Source organism: Miscanthus floridulus, chromosome 9 (assembly GCF_019320115.1).
Source record: "Miscanthus floridulus cultivar M001 chromosome 9, ASM1932011v1, whole genome shotgun sequence".
In the NCBI taxonomy this organism is placed as follows: Eukaryota; Viridiplantae; Streptophyta; class Magnoliopsida; order Poales; family Poaceae; genus Miscanthus; species Miscanthus floridulus.
In genome coordinates this window covers 82,632,467-82,648,306 of record NC_089588.1, presented here as the reverse complement: position 1 = coordinate 82,648,306, position 15,840 = coordinate 82,632,467, and the positions used below count along the sequence as shown (strand labels likewise).

Genomic DNA, 15,840 nt, shown 5'->3' with positions numbered 1-15,840 from the left:
CGGCTCAACGCAACATCCGGTTAACTCAAGTAACCATCCAGGGAGGATTTATCTGGACCAGACATGTCCCAACGTCCGGTCAGTTCAATGTTTGTCTCCACGTGCCTGCGAGCTAATGTTAGCGTACACTTGACTGGACGCTGCCCCTGCGTGTCCAGTCACGCGCTGGTGCCTGAGTCCGCTCGATCAAAAAAGTGACTGGATGCGCCAATGGCAGTGTCTGATTGTTCCTCACCCTTCTCAGACACAGCACGCCCTCGGCTCAAATTGACCGGTTGCATCCGGGGTGAGTCTGGTCATCGCGCGGCCAGCGTCCAGTCATGGACTTCCCCCTCCTTTTCTTTTTCTGAGTCCACAACCACCTCAACCTTGCTTCCTAATTGTAGAACTAGAGTCCGGTCCACAAAGTGTAGAATTAGTGTGCACGTGTGTTAGCATTTTTCAAAGAATTTTACAAGGGTCAAAGTTAGCACACTAGGTTCCTAAATGCATATGCAAAAGTCACGTCACCTGGTGGCACTCGATAAACCATTTAGCCAAAGATTTCTCCTCTTTATAGTACGACTATCGATCCTAAGTCACTCACACCCTCTATAGTGTCTTGAGTGCAAAACAAAAACCAATCAATATACCTTTGCCTTGATCATCTCGGTTTTTATTTTTCTCTTTCTTCTTTTCCAAGTTGAGCTTGATCTTCATCAACATATGTCCATCTCCATCTCCATAGACCTCATCTTGCTCAATCACTTGGATTGCACCAACCTAGCTCATATCACCACTCATGACAAAGGTTAGTGCAAGGTTTCATCAATTATCCAAAACCAAACAAGGACTTTCAATCTCCCCTTTTTGGTAATTGCTGACACCCTATTTACAAAGATATTCAATGAAATCTTTTTGGATTCAAGTTGCTTGCCCAAGCATATTGCCATGTGTAAAGATCGTGGACAGGTTTTATCAACCCAAATTGGTAGTATTAGCTCCCCATACATATGTGCTAAGAGTTTGGGTTTGAAAGCTTGCACATATGGAAGGATTTGAAGTTTGGGATAGTAATAGCTACCAAGTGATGCTAAGGTGTAAAGAATGGACCGTTGAAGCATGATACCAATCGGAGTTGCCATTTGAACACCATCCTTAGCACCATGGTTAGTTAGATAGCACATGCAAAACACAATCACTAGATACCTCATCAGATCAACATTATAAGCAAGGTTCTAGTGCTACTTGTAAAACATGCAAGGCACATCTAACTATCATCCTATGCATGCTAGTTTACATTTCATCAATCATTTTCTAAAATCTAGCATACACCACACAAGCATGGATAGGGAATTAAAAATTTGTGCCATGCAAGCAAACATATGTGATGCATATACAACTTTATGAGCTTGCTCCCCCTACTTGTGTGCTTCAAATTTTAATTGATCCCCTTATATTGTCATTTAATTTGTTTGCTCCCCCTATCTTTACTATCTTTGTGAATTTCTCTCCCCCTTTGTCATCGATGACCACAAAAGGTAGTTCAAATTTTAGATAGGTTGTGTGAAACCATGAAGAGTGAGGATCATTTTCCCAATTTGGTTCAATCTACATCACTTGCAAAAGATATTTAACTTGGTTATATCAAGCATAGAAGCAATAGTGGTACCATACAAACATCAAATCCATTTGATTTTCATGAATGATCCTAAGACATGATAGGAATGACTAGATGCACTACACAAGTCCTTAGCAATGGATGAATGACATGTCAATCAATTTTACCTTGCTTTGTTCGAAGGAGAGGCATGTCATGTAATGGGGGCGCATAAACACATATTTGAGAAGTCAAGTATGTCCAATTCATTCCTTAGCTTGCAAAACCTCTTTTCATCAAGTGGCTTGGTGAACATATCGGCAAGTTGATCATCGGTGCCCACACTCTCAATTGAAATGTCCCCTTTTTGTTGGTGGTCTCTTATGAAATGATGGCGGACATCAATGTGCTTTATTCTTGCATGTTGAACCTAATTGTTGGTGAGTTTCATGGCACTCTCATTGTGACATAGCAATGGCACTTGCTTGAAATTGATTTCAAAATTATTAAAGGTGGCCTTCATCCAAAGAATTTGTGCACAACAACTATCGACGGCTATGTATTCGGCTTCGGCGGTTGAAAGTGCAACACTGTTTTGCTTCTTTGATGACCAAGAAATAAGTGATCTTCCTAATAGTTCACATGTACCCGATGTGCTTATTCTCTCAACTTGGCATCCCGCATAATCCGAGTCGGAGTAACCAACTACCTTAAACTTTGCTCCTTTGGGATATCACAATCCAACATTTTTTGTATGCTTCAAGTACTTCAATATTCTCTTTGTTGCCTTCAAATGACTTTCTCTTGGTGAGCCTTGAAATCTAGCACACATGCATACACTAAACATCACATCCAGTCTAAATGCAGTCACATAGAGTAGGATTCTAATCATACACCGATATATCTTATGATCCACCATGTTTCCATTTGCATCACTATCTAAGCTTCCATTTGTCCCCATAGGTGTACTAATGCCCTTTGCATCTTCCATTCCAAACTTCTTGAGCATGTCTTTGATGTACTTGCCTTGGCTCACAAATGTACCATTCTTCAATTGCTTGATTTGAAGACCAAGAAAGTAACTAAGCTCTCCAATCATGGACATCTCAAAACTCATTAGCCATCATCTTTCCAAACTTTTCACAAAAGTTTTGACTGGTTGATCCAAATATGATATTATAAACTTAGATTTGCAACACAAACAAAGTCATTGCCTAGCTTCTTGGTGAAGAGAGTGGTGTCAACCTTGCCCATCTTGAATCCCTTAGAGAGTAGAAAATCCCACAATCTCTCATACCATGCTCTTGGTGCTTGCTTTAAGCCATACAAAGCCTTTCTTAACTTGTAAACATGGTTGGGTTTCTTCTCATCTTCAAAACCAGGAGGTTGCCCAACATAGATAAGCTCATTGATGTACCCATTGAGAAATGCACTCTTCACATCCATTTGGTACAACTTGATATTGTGGGCACAAGCATAGGCTAACAAGATCCTAATTGCTTCCAATCCTATAACCAGGGCATATGTTTCTCCAAAATCAAGACCTTCAACTTGAGCGTAACCTTAAGCCACTAATCTTGCTTTGTTCCTTACAACTATCCCATCTTGATCTTGCTTGTTCCAAAAGACCCACTTTGTTCCAATCAGATTATGATCCTTAGGCCTCTCAACTAACTCCCATACTTGATTTCTCTTGAAGTTGTTTAGCTCTTCATGCATAGCGTTGACCCAATCAACATCCTTCAAACCCTCATCTATCTTTTTTGGTTCAATGGATGACACAAATGAAAAATATACATAAAATGATGCCAATCTAGATCTTGTTTGTGCACCTCTAAAGATATCACCAATAATAGAGTCCAATGGATGATCTCTTGCAACATTGGTTAGTTGGAGCACTTGCACTTGATTGCTTGCATTTGAATGATCACTTGGTTGAGATGATATGCTAGCAACTTGTTGATCTTGCTCTTTGTCATCACTGGCACTAGCTTGATCTTGATCATGAGAACCACTAGCTTGCACATTTGAGTTAGAGAGCACTTGATTCTTGTCATCTTCAACATCAATCACCTCTATAGGCCTTATGTCACCAATATCCATGTTCATCATTGCATTGACCAGTTGAGTGCCTTTCACATCATCTAGATTCTCATCTTTCTCTTGGGAACCATTGGTTTCATCAAATTTCACGTCCTGAACATCCTCAAGAGTACCACTAGCCAAATTCCAAACTCTATAAGCCTTGCTACTAGTTGAGTAACCAAGCAAGAAACCTTCATCATATTTCTTTTCAAACTTGCTCAATCTTGTACCTTTCTTTAATATGTAGCATTTGCAACCAAAAACCTGAAAGTATGTAATATTGGACTTTCTATCATTCAAGAGCTCATAAGGGGTCTTCTCTTTCAATGGATGACAATAGAGTCGGTTGCTATACTAGCAAGCCGTGTTGATTGCTTCGGCCCAAAATGAATGACTCACATTATACTCAATCAACATTGATCTTGCCATGTCAATCAAAGTTCTATTCTACCTCTCAACTAGGTCATTTGATTGAGGAGTGTATTTGACTAAGAATTGATGCCTAATTCCAAACTCATCACAAAGATTATCAATTCTTGTATTCTTGAACTAACTTTCATTGTCACTACCCACTTTCTTGATGGTTGTTTCAAATTCATTGTGAATTCTCGTGATGAATGTCTTGAAGGTTGCAAATACATCACTCTTGTCAAAAAGAAAGAACACCCAAGTATATATAGTGAAATCATCCACAATCACAAATTCGTATTTGCTTCCACCAATGCTAGTGTATGTGGTTGGTCCAAATAAGTCCATGTGCAACAACTCAAATGTCTTAGATGTACTCATCATGCTCTTCTTAGGATGTGTGTTACCAACTTGCTTTTCGGCTTGACATGCACTACAAAGATTATCCTTCTCAAATGTGACACCCTTGAAGCCTCTAGCTAGGTCATACTTGATCAACTTATTCAATTGTTTCATTCGAACATGACCAAGACTTCTATGCCATAACCAACCCATGCTAGACTTAGTAAGCAAACATATTGACAATTGAGCTTCTCTAGCATTGAAATCAACCAAGTATAGATTCTCATATCTAAATCCTTTGAATATCAAGTTAGAGACATCTACACTTATGATTTCTACATTATCCACAATAAATATGCACTTAAAACCAAGATCACACAATTGAGCTACCGATAAAAGGTTGAATTCAAGCTCTCTACTAGTAACACATTGTAAATGCTCAAGTATTGGATATTGCAATCATACCAAACCCCTTGACCTTACCTTTGCCATTGTCACTAAATGTGATACTATCAACCCCATTGCTATCATTTTCATTGATCGGCTAAAAATGACCGGACGCGCCCGAGGTGAGTCCGGTCACCCCACGGCCAGCGTCCGGTCATGGACTTCCTCCTCCTTTTCTTTTTCTTAGTCCACAACCACTTTGCCCTTGCTTCCCGGTTGCTAACCACAATGTGTAGAACTAGTGTGCACGTGTGTTAGCATTTTTCAAAGTATTTTACAAGGGTCCAAGTTAGCACGCTGGGTTCCTAAATGCATATGCAAAAGTCATGTCACTCAGACCTAAGTCACTCAGACCCTCTATGAACTCGATAAACTATTTAGCCAAAGATTTCCCCTCTTTATAGTATGTCTATCCATCCTAAGTCACTCAGACCCTCTATGGTGTCTTGAGTGCAAAACAAAAACCAATCAATACACATTTGCCTTGATCATCTTAGTTTATGTTTTTCTCTTTCTTCATTTCTAAGTTGAGCTTGATCTTCATCAACATATGTCCATCTCCATCTCCATGGACCTCATCTTGCTCAATAACTTGGATTGCACCAACCTAGCTCATATCACCCCTCATGACAAAGGTTAGTGCTAGGTTTCATCAATTATCCAAAACCAAACTAGGGCTTTCATTAGGGTCTGCTTTGAGGGCTGCAAGGTATTCATCCATTCTCCCAAGCTCCTCTCTGGCTTCGTCTGCCTTCTGCCTGATGACACATAGACGTGCCACCCTTTCGTGAGCCTTGACTCAGCATCTCTTTTCTTGGATCTCCTCATGCATCAGGTTCATAGCATCGAGGCCCCTCTCCTCGATGTATTTGTCATCATCTTAATGTACCACGCCAGCCTTGTTGACTCTCGGAGGGCTAGGCTAAGGGTCGACCTCGGCTCTGGCTGGAAGGGGCCTGTCTGAGTCATCTAGGACCTCCGTCTGCTAAGGTTCCTGCGACCGTCTCTGCCCCGCACAGGGGTGGGGGATCTTTGTTGTTGTTGTTGTTGTTACTGGTTCTCTTTGTTCCAGCAGCCATTGGTTCAAGACTTGTGGTATGGTGGGGTCCCCACGGATGACGCCAACTGTGGGGTAACTCCTGATCTCTCCCCCTCGCTGAAGATCACGCGGGGAGAGGCTAAGGGACTCCCACAGGGAAGAAAGCGTATAAGTGAGAGCAAATGAGAGAGCGAAGGTTTTCCGAGGTTGGGACTAGAAATAAATGCAGAGTAATTGCTTATTAAATTGTCCAAAAACCCCTCCTTGTTACACGAGCACCCTGGGTTTTTATAGACCACACCTAGGGTCGCGGTGAAATTACGTTAGGGTCAGCCTCGACAAGGTAACTACTATACAACAGCCAAGGGTATGGCGTAATCTTCTTCCCTTGGCCATCTACCCCAAACCCTAACCGTCATGGTGGGGCGCCGCCGTCTTCAAGCTGGTTCCTTCTCATGGCTCGCGCTGAACCTTCGTGTGTCCCGAACTAGGGTCCGCCAATTGCTATTAGCCAGCGCCTTGCCCGTGGTAACCCTTCAACGAAAATGACGAACCTTCGCACGCGACACCTAAAAAACATAGGACAACACGGTGAACAGGAACCCTTGTGGCGAAGCTGATTACCCGCTGCGAGGCTAGTTAGTTGGGCCAGCAGGGGGTCAGGTGCCAGGGTAGGAGCTGTGCCGGGGTCTCCCCCCCCAGAATTCAATACATCTAACTATGGCCCCTTGAGAAGAATTCAACTGAATTGTCAGATTTTGTGTGACTAAATTTCTTTCTTGTTAAGGATATTACTAGATTTACTAACCAGGCAACAAATTGCTAATTTCAATCAGATTCAAAATAAATGGAATTATTTACAATTGAATAAAAAATATAATTTCCGTTGGTAGTGGCCACCTTTTAGCAGTTCTAAAATTAGACCATTATTAAGAAAAAGGTTATGTGCTAAGCCTAAAAAAACATGAAAAGGTTGAGAAGACCAAACCTATCTTTGAAAGTTTAGTTCTTCGGTTAGTTAGTAAGTAAAAACTATATTCTTTGTAGAGGCAATTTAAGCAACTGTGTCTGGGAAGGAAGCAAAACTTGGTCTATGTGACAAGCTAGAATCAATTGACCATTTGTTTCTTAATATCTAATAGTTATCGGACAGCACTGCAACCTAGAATGGCGGAAAAGTGCATCCGTCAAGACGTTTTGTGGCTACAAGACTATATGGCCAGCTAGGCCTTTCTTCCGGTGAAGAATAACAAAACTAATTGGTTGTGAGGCTAACAAAACTGGTTGGGTGTAGAGGATTTAATATTTTCATGTGGTATATGTGCTCTCTATTCTGTACGTAGCATCATTATTGATTATTGAAAATTTTGAACTTATTACTGACTAAGTTTCAAACCTTTATGAACTTGTATCTATCTGCGAGCTTGCATGCCAACTTACAATGGAATCTAAATAGAATTTAGGTCTCACTAAAACAGCATGAGATCAAATTCTGGGATTACTTTTGTTTATTATGGTGACTATTCTACGTTGTCACAATAAAGGAGACACATGAGCGATATACTCTTCTTCAGAAATGAAAAGGTTTTCTCAACACATCAGAGTTCTAACTTTCAAAAGAAGGGACCATTAATTTTTTAATGTTTTGTTCTGATGCAACGCAATGGAGCAAAAGTAACAGCACATATGTTGTTTTCAGAAATGTGCATCCCTTGAAAAAGAAAAGTTAAATCAAAACACTGGGGAATAAATACTTCTACACATATGAGATCGAGGTCAGATTAGTGTCAAAAGCAACTGCAGAGGCAAAGAGGAACGAAAATCTGAAATAAAAAAGAAAAGGAAAAGAAAAGAAAAGAATCCTGATACATAAGTGATAAAGAAGTTATGTACAAATTCCCTAGAAAAAGAAAGATAATAAGTCTGCTTAGAATAATAAACATGTAGATATTTGTGATATTATTCAAAAACTAAGAGCATCCCATTTCAGTCGTTTGCGTCCATACCAAACTCATCAACAAATCGTATCAGCATACTGTCTTACTGCATGTATCATGCAATTCAATATTTAGATACATTGGTGCTATCTGTCAACAAAATGTCCATACAACACAAAGTTCAAATTTATCTGTAACTTGGCATCCTAGGTCCAGTCATTCATATAATTTTCTAACAAACTTAGCGCATACTTTCTTTCACACAAATGAATGCGATGGTAAATGTGAGACATATAGAAGCACAGGGAGCATTGCAAGTTAGCATACATATGTTATATGTAGACAGGAACTTCAAAACTTTGAGAACGCTATCATCAACTACTTCACACTTGAGCTCCACTTTCTTAAGGTATTCTGAAATTGCAGCTGACCTCTTTGTCGCTACGTTTATTGTTGCGGACGAACGTACGGGTCCGTCGGAGGAAAATAATCACGAACGACGACTGATGGAGGATCGGAATTCATGGAGATGGAGGATCATTTCAGGCGGTGATGGCCGCTCTGGTGGTGATGGGGACGCTGTGGAGCACGACGGTCTCGACGGTGAGCCCGGGGCCGAAGCCGAAGAGGACGCCCCAGTCGAACCCCTCCCCCGTGGTGGCCTGCCCATCCTCGGCGGAGCGCTTGCGCATCTCGTCGAGGATGAAGAGCACGCAGGCGCTGGACATGTTGCCGTACTCGGAGAGCACGTGGCGCGTCGCGCGCATCCGCTCCTTGTCCAGGCCGACCTTGGCCTCCACCTGGTCCAAGAGAGATGCCTTGGAGCTGACTCCCTTCTATTTATAGAGCCCCCCAAAGAATAGAGCCGTTGCTCTGCTCGAGGCCTGACCAGACGTAGCGACCGGACGCACCCCAACATCTGGTCAGCCAGAGTCCGATCGCACTGATGGCCGCCACATGTCCTTCTTCAAACCTTAGCCACCGGATCTCAACGGTCGAAATGATCCCACTTGCGCGATCAAGTGATGACCGAACGCGCTACTCAAACTGAACTGACTCGGCTCAACGCAATGTCCGGTCAACTCCAGTAAGCATCAAGAGAGGATTTATCTAGACCAGACGCGTCTGGTCGCAAGCGACCCGACGTGTCCCAGCGTTCGGTCAGTTCAACATTCCTCTTTGTGTGCCTGTGAGCTGATGTCAGCGTACATCAGCACTTGACCTGATGCTGCCCCTACGCATTCGGTCGCATGCTGGCGCCTGGGTCTGCTCGTTCGAAAAATTGACCGGACGTGCGCCCTTCTCGGCCGTAGCACGCCCTCAGCTAAGAATGACCGGACGCACCCGGGGTGAGTCCGGTTACCCCACGACCAGCGTCTGGTCATGGACTTCCTCCTCCTTTTCTTTTTCTAAGTCCACAACCACTTTGCCCTTGCTTCTCGGTTGCTAACCACAATGTGTAGAACTAGTGTGCACGTGTGTTAGCATTTTTCAAAGTATTTTATAAGGGTCCAAGTTAGCACGCTGGGTTCCTAAATGCATATGCAAAAGTCAAGTCACCTAATGGAACTCGATAAACTATTTAGCTAAAGATTTTTCCTCTTTATAGTACGGCTATCCATCCTAAGTCACTCAAAACCTCTATGGTGTCTTGAGTGCAAAACAAAAACCAATCAATACACATTTGCCTTGATCATCTCAGTTTTTGTTTTTCTCTTTCTTCATTTCTAAGTTGAGCTTGATCTTCATCAACATATGTCCATCTCCATCTCCATGGACCTCATCTTGCTCAATAACTTGGATTGCACTAACCTAGCTCATATCACCCCTCATGACAAAGGTTAGTGCTAGGTTTCATCAATTATCCAAAACCAAACTAGGGCTTTCGTTAGGGTCTGCTTTGAGGGCTGCAAGGTATTCATCCATTCTTCTGAGCTCCTCTCTGGCTTCGTCTGCCTTCTGTCTGATGACACACAGACGTGCCAACCTTTCATGAGCCTCGACACAGCATCTCTTTTCTTGGATCTCCTCATGCATTAGTTTCATAGCATCGAGGCCCCTCTCCTCGACGTATTCGTCATCATCTTGATGTACCACACCAGCCTTGTTGACTCTAGGAGGGCTAGGCTAAGGGTCGACCTTGGCTCTAGCTGGAAGGGGCATGTCTGAGTCATCTGGGACCTCCGTCAGCTGCGCAGTGGTCTAGGGTAAAGCGGCTCTCCTACCTCCATCTACTAAGGTTCCTACGACCGTCTCTGCCCCGCGCAGGGGTGGGGGATCTCTGTTGTTGTTGTTGTTACTGGTTCTCTTTGTTCCAGCAGCCATTGGTTCAAGACTTGTGGTATGGTGGGGTCCCCACGGACGACGCCAACTATGGGCCACCTTCTAGCAGTTCTAAAATTAGACCATTATTAAGAAAAAGGTTATGTGCTAAGCCTAAAAAAACATGAAAAGGTTGAGAAGACCAAACCTATCTTTGAAAGTTTAGTTCTTCGGTTAGTTAGTAAGTAAGTAAAAACTATATTCTTTGTAGAGGCAATTTAAGCAGCTGTGTCTGGGAAGGAAGCAAAACTTGGTCTATGTGACAAGCTAGAATCAATTGACCATTTGTTTCTCAATATCTAATAGTTATCGGACAGCACTGCGACCTAGAATGACGGAAAAGTGCAACCGTCAAGACGTTTTGTGGCTACAAGACTATATGGCCAGCTAGGCCTTTCTTCCGGTGAAGAATAACAAAACTAATTGGTTGTGAGGCTAACAAAACTGGTTGGGTGTAGAGGATTTAATATTTTCCTGTGGTATATGTGCTCTCTATTCTGTACGTAGCATCATTATTGATTATTGAAAATTTTGAACTTATTACTGACTAAGTTTCAAACCTTTATGAACTTGTATCTATCTGTGAGCTTGCATGCCAACTTACAATGGAATCTAAATAGAATTTAGGTCTCACTAAAACAGCATGAGATCAAATTCTGGGATTACTTTTGTTTATTATGGTGACTATTCTACGTTGTCCACAATAAAGGAGACACATGAGCGATATACTCTTCTTTAGAAATGAAAAGGTTTTCACAACACATCAGAGTTCTAACTTTCAAAAGAAGGGACCATTAATTTTTTTAATGTTTTGTTCTGATGCAACGCAATGGAGCAAAAGTAACAGCACATATGTTATGTTCAGAAATGTGCATCCCTTGAAAAAGAAAAGTTAAATCAAAACACTGGGGAATAAATACTTCTACACATATGAGATCGAGGTCAGATTAGTGTCAAAAGCAACTGCAGAGGCACAGAGGAACGAAAATCTGAAATAAAAAAGAAAAGGAAAAGAAAAGAAAAGAATCCTGATACATAAGTGATAAAGAAGTTATGTACAAATTCCCTAGAAAAAGAAAGATAATAAGTCTGCTTAGAATAATAAACATGTAGATATTTGTGATATTATTCAAAAACTAAGAGCATCCCATTTCAGTCGTTTGCGTCCATACCAAACTCATCAACAAATCGTATCAGCATACTGTCTTACTGCATGTATCATGCAATTCAATATTTAGATACATTGGTGCTATCTGTCAACAAAATGTCCATACAACACAAAGTTCAAATTTATCTGTAACTTGGCATCCTAGGTCCAGTCATTCATATAATTTTCTAACAAACTTAGCGCATACTTTCTTTCACACAAATGAATGCGATGGTAAATGTGAGACATATAGAAGCACAGGGAGCATTGCAAGTTAGCATACATATGTTATATGTAGACAGGAACTTCAAAACTTTGAGAACGCTATCATCAACTACTTCACACTTGAGCTCCACTTTCTTAAGGTATTCTGAAATTGCAGCTGACCTCTTTGTCGCTACGTTTATTGTTGCGGACGAACGTACGGGTCCGTCGGAGGAAAATAATCACGAACGACGACTGATGGAGGATCGGAATTCATGGAGATGGAGGATCATTTCAGGCGGTGATGGCCGCTCTGGTGGTGATGGGGACGCTGTGGAGCACGACGGTCTCGACGGTGAGCCCGGGGCCGAAGCCGAAGAGGACGCCCCAGTCGAACCCCTCCCCCGTGGTGGCCTGCCCATCCTCGGCGGAGCGCTTGCGCATCTCGTCGAGGATGAAGAGCACGCAGGCGCTGGACATGTTGCCGTACTCGGAGAGCACGTGGCGCGTCGCGCGCATCCGCTCCTTGTCCAGGCCGACCTTGGCCTCCACCTGGTCCAGGATGGCGGGGCCACCGGGGTGCGCCACCCAGAAGATGGAGTTCCAGTCGGTGATGCCCAGCGGCTTGAACGCCTCCTCCAGCGCGCGCTCGATGTTCTTGGAGATGAGTCCGGGCACGTCCTTGAGCAGGTGGAATGTGAGCCCCACCTCGCGGAGGTGGCCGTCGATGGCGCCCTCGGAGTCCGGCAGGATGGTCTGCGCCGCCGACACGAGCTGGAAGAGCGGCCGCTCCACGCGCTCGTCGGGTTCAGCGCCCACGATGACCGCCGCCGCGCCGTCGCCGAACAGCGCCTGCCCGACCATGGAATCGAGGTGGGACTCGCTGGGCCCGCGGAACGTGACGGCCGTGATTTCGGAGCACACCACTAGAACCCGCGCCCCGCGGTTGTTCTCCGCGAGGTCCTTGGCCACGCGCAGCACCGTGCCGCCCGCGAAGCACCCCTGCTGGTACATCATCAGGCGGTTCACCGAGGGCCGCAGGCCCAGCATCTTGGTGAGCTGGTAGTCGGCGCCCGGCATGTCGACGCCGGAGGTGGTGCAGAAGACGAGGTGGGTGATCTTGGATTTCGGCTGCCCCCACTCCTTGATCGCCTTCTGCGCCGCGGCCTTGCCCAGCTTGGGGACCTCCACCACCACGATGTCCTGGCGCGCGTCCAGCGACGGCGCCATGTACGCGCACATGTTGGGGTTTTCCGCAAGGTACTCCTCCGTCAGGTGCATGTACCGCTTTCGGATCTGCGACTTGTCGCCTGCACCAGGACAGTCATGTCATGTTCATGTCAAAGTCAGAATCAACCCACGCACCGTCGTCGTCAGTCGTCAAGGCATGCTCTTGACTGCTTGACTGCTGTGTAGAGCTGAGCGAGCGATGGAGACGACGACGACAGATAGAGACAGAGAGACTGAGAGAGAGATACTCACACATCCTCTTGAACTTCTCCTTGAGGTCGGTCATGTGCTCGCTCTTGGTGATCCGGAAGTAGTAGTCCGGGTAGTCCGCCTGGTTGACGCAGTTGGCGGGCGTCGCCGTCCCGATCGCCAGCACGGTGGCCGGACCAGTCGCGCGCTGGGCCTTCCTCACATCCTCCACGGTCACAGTCGCGCCGGCCATCGTCTCCGTCCGCTCTTTCTCTCTACGTTGTACGAGAGACTGCAGCAGGTCGATCGATCGGCCGCTAGCTACTCCGACAGCAGCAGCACTTCGACAGGTCGGTCGCCGGCCGGCTTTCCCGATCGTCGGAGCGAGAGAGCTAGCTGTGACTCCGAGCGAGCGCTGTGGATGGATGATCGGAGGCAGGAGGGCTAGCTGCGCTTGCTGTAGTGATAGAGGAGGCCCGCGGGGTGGTTATATAGCCGCGCGGGCCGGGGGCAGGCGACGACGGGGAGGTGGCGCCCACTACCGGTTTCCATCTATCGTCAGCCGCCGGTCAACCACGTGATCAAAGTCCAACCAATGGGAGGGATTCTGTTTTTTCTTCTTTTTCCTCACCCTATTTTATTGCCTATTTTCATTTTTATTTTTTCTTTGCGTCGAAGTGTGGCACACGGCTCCTTAATTTAGTTTATCTCGGCAAATTTCGTGGTACTAACCGGCTGCTTCATTTAAACCGGCTTCTCTGAAATGGTGGATTGTGTAGGATGGCCAAACCTAGAGATTTGAGAATTTTCCTTTCAACAAGACCTCAAGTCCTCTCCTACTATCATATTTAGTACTACATATGCCTCGCGTTCCAAATTGTAGGTCGATCTAACTTGTCTAGATTCATAGCTATTGCTACGTATCTAGATATATAGAGTAAAAGCTATGTATCTTAAAAAGTCACAACAACTTATAATTTGAAATAAAGGGAGTATTTGCCAAGTCACAGAGACAAATCAGGATACACTGCTCCAAGTGGTGAACATACCTTTAGTTCCAACAGCAAGTAATATATAGGATCATATATACTTTGGCCCTATATGTTTTACCTTGCAAATTATAGATTTCCACTACACCACGACACACATTTGCCTACACTTATCTGTTGGTAAATGATTGGTTTTGACAACACACTATGTGTTGGTAATTGTACAACCTTTTTAAAGTCACGTAAACTGTCGGCAATAATGTTGTATGGCTACAGGTTAACTGTAGGCATTTCTCTTAGGACAATGAAACTGTCGGCAAATGTTTTTAGACAGAATAAGTGTCGGCGTTTCCTAAACATGCCAACCATCTAAGTGTCGGCAAAAGGATATACCGTCTTGCCCAGATTTTGGTTTTAGATCTTTTCACCGTATCCTTTTGGACCGAGTCTGTAGCCCATGAATGGGAAACCCAGTCCAACCTGCTCTCTCTCTGCTGCCCCTCGCGTGCCGCCGCCTCCCACGCCAACGTCCGCCGCTGCCTCCCATGCCAGCGCCAACGCCCATGGCCGCTCCCTCCTCTCCTCCCGCCGGCGGCCGGCCCCTCCCCTCCTCTCCTCCCGTCGGCGGCCGGCCCCGGTCCCTCCCCTCCTTGCCCCGTGCCGCCCCGGATCCGCCGCCTCCTCTCCTCCCGCCGGCGGCCGGCCCCGACCCCTCCCCTCCTTGCCCCGTGCTGCCCCGGATCCGCCACCTCCTCTCCTCCCGCCGACGGCCGGCTCCTCCCCTCCTCTCCTCCCGCCGGCCGCTGGCCTCGGCCTCTCCCCTCCTCGCCCCGCGCCGCCCCGGATCCACCCACAGTGGCCGTCCCCGGCCAGAGCGCAGCGTGGCTGGGCTCCGCCGGTGGCCGGCGCCATGCCTGCTCACCAGTGCTGCATCAGGTGTGTGCAACACACAGCACGAAACATTGCATAGTGGTGGAAGATTAGACATGAGATTCTGAATTTTTGATTGATAAGAGATTGAGCGATTTAGATATGATTTTGCTCTGTTTTCTTGTGCTCCATTCGATTAGGTATCAGAGGGAAGAGGCAAAGATCCAGGCTTGGATTAACCTGGAAAGCGCCAAGGCTGAAGCACAATCAAGAAAGCTGGAGGTACAACAAAATTCAGTACCATCTTTGTGCAAATTTTGATTCTACTAATTAAAATCCATCGGCAAATAGGAGTATAATTTTTTCCTAATTCATGTGATTTTTTTGTTATGGTATCCTAGTCTGCATTATTGTTCAAGTTGAGATTACACATTTAGAAGGCTGTAGGTGCAATGATATAGGTTGCCATACTATTACTAGTAGTAGTTTTAACTGTGATGTTCAGTTTTAGGAAGAAAAGATTTTAGGGCCATTTTGGAGAGCTGTATATATAGGAAATTGGGAATAGCTTGTCCCAACCCAATCTGACCCTGACTATATGATGACATACTGTGTGTGGAACTAGTTGAACTGCCACTTGGTCAGGGTTTTTGAAATATTGCAGCTCCATGTCTATTTGAATCTATTGATATTATATATCCTGTTCAAACTTCACACATTGCCCTCTGAATCCAATATTGAATCCATAATGCCCAGCGTGTCAGTAGCACAATTAAAAAATTTTCATAAGCACAATTAATTTGTTAGCTGGAAGGTACCAGAATCTTTTCTTTTAGATTATGTCACAACTTAAAGGTAAAAAACTCTAAGGGTTTGACACAGTGTCAACATAATATAGAGTAGGAGGTACAAGGAGCAATATAGAGTTGAGATCTCCGTGGACTTATAGTATACACAAGTCTATTGAACAATAAGGTGTGAATCATAGGTGGTTGCTTGATTCATCTAATGAAAATAAAAAAAATGCTGAACCATTACTGAACATATAACAG

The 15,840-nt window shown here is 44.7% G+C and overlaps 3 protein-coding genes across 3 annotated transcripts; 1 reads left to right on the top strand and 2 right to left on the bottom strand.

The window, feature by feature from the left end:
* Positions 1-7,975: 7,975 nt before the first annotated feature.
* Positions 7,976-8,639, bottom strand: LOC136482271 (chalcone synthase 5-like). The gene has a single exon (XM_066479494.1). It carries the CDS (start codon positions 8,602-8,604, stop codon positions 8,380-8,382), a length of 225 nt encoding a protein of 74 aa, XP_066335591.1. The 5' UTR covers positions 8,605-8,639; the 3' UTR covers positions 7,976-8,379.
* Positions 8,640-11,647: 3,008 nt separating this feature from the next.
* Positions 11,648-13,322, bottom strand: LOC136483858 (chalcone synthase 3-like). Its single transcript, XM_066481011.1, has 2 exons — positions 12,993-13,322; positions 11,648-12,820 (listed from the first exon to the last, which is right to left on the bottom strand). The coding sequence occupies exons 1-2, from the start codon at positions 13,180-13,182 to the stop codon at positions 11,805-11,807; spliced, it is 1,206 nt and encodes a 401-aa protein (XP_066337108.1). The 5' UTR covers positions 13,183-13,322; the 3' UTR covers positions 11,648-11,804.
* A 1,053-nt stretch (positions 13,323-14,375) lies between these two features.
* On the top strand, positions 14,376-15,225 carry LOC136480176 (vegetative cell wall protein gp1-like). The gene is made up of 3 exons (XM_066477804.1): positions 14,376-14,854; positions 14,989-15,070; positions 15,190-15,225. Exons 1-3 carry the CDS (start codon positions 14,376-14,378, stop codon positions 15,223-15,225), a joined length of 597 nt encoding a protein of 198 aa, XP_066333901.1.
* Positions 15,226-15,840: the final 615 nt, after the last annotated feature.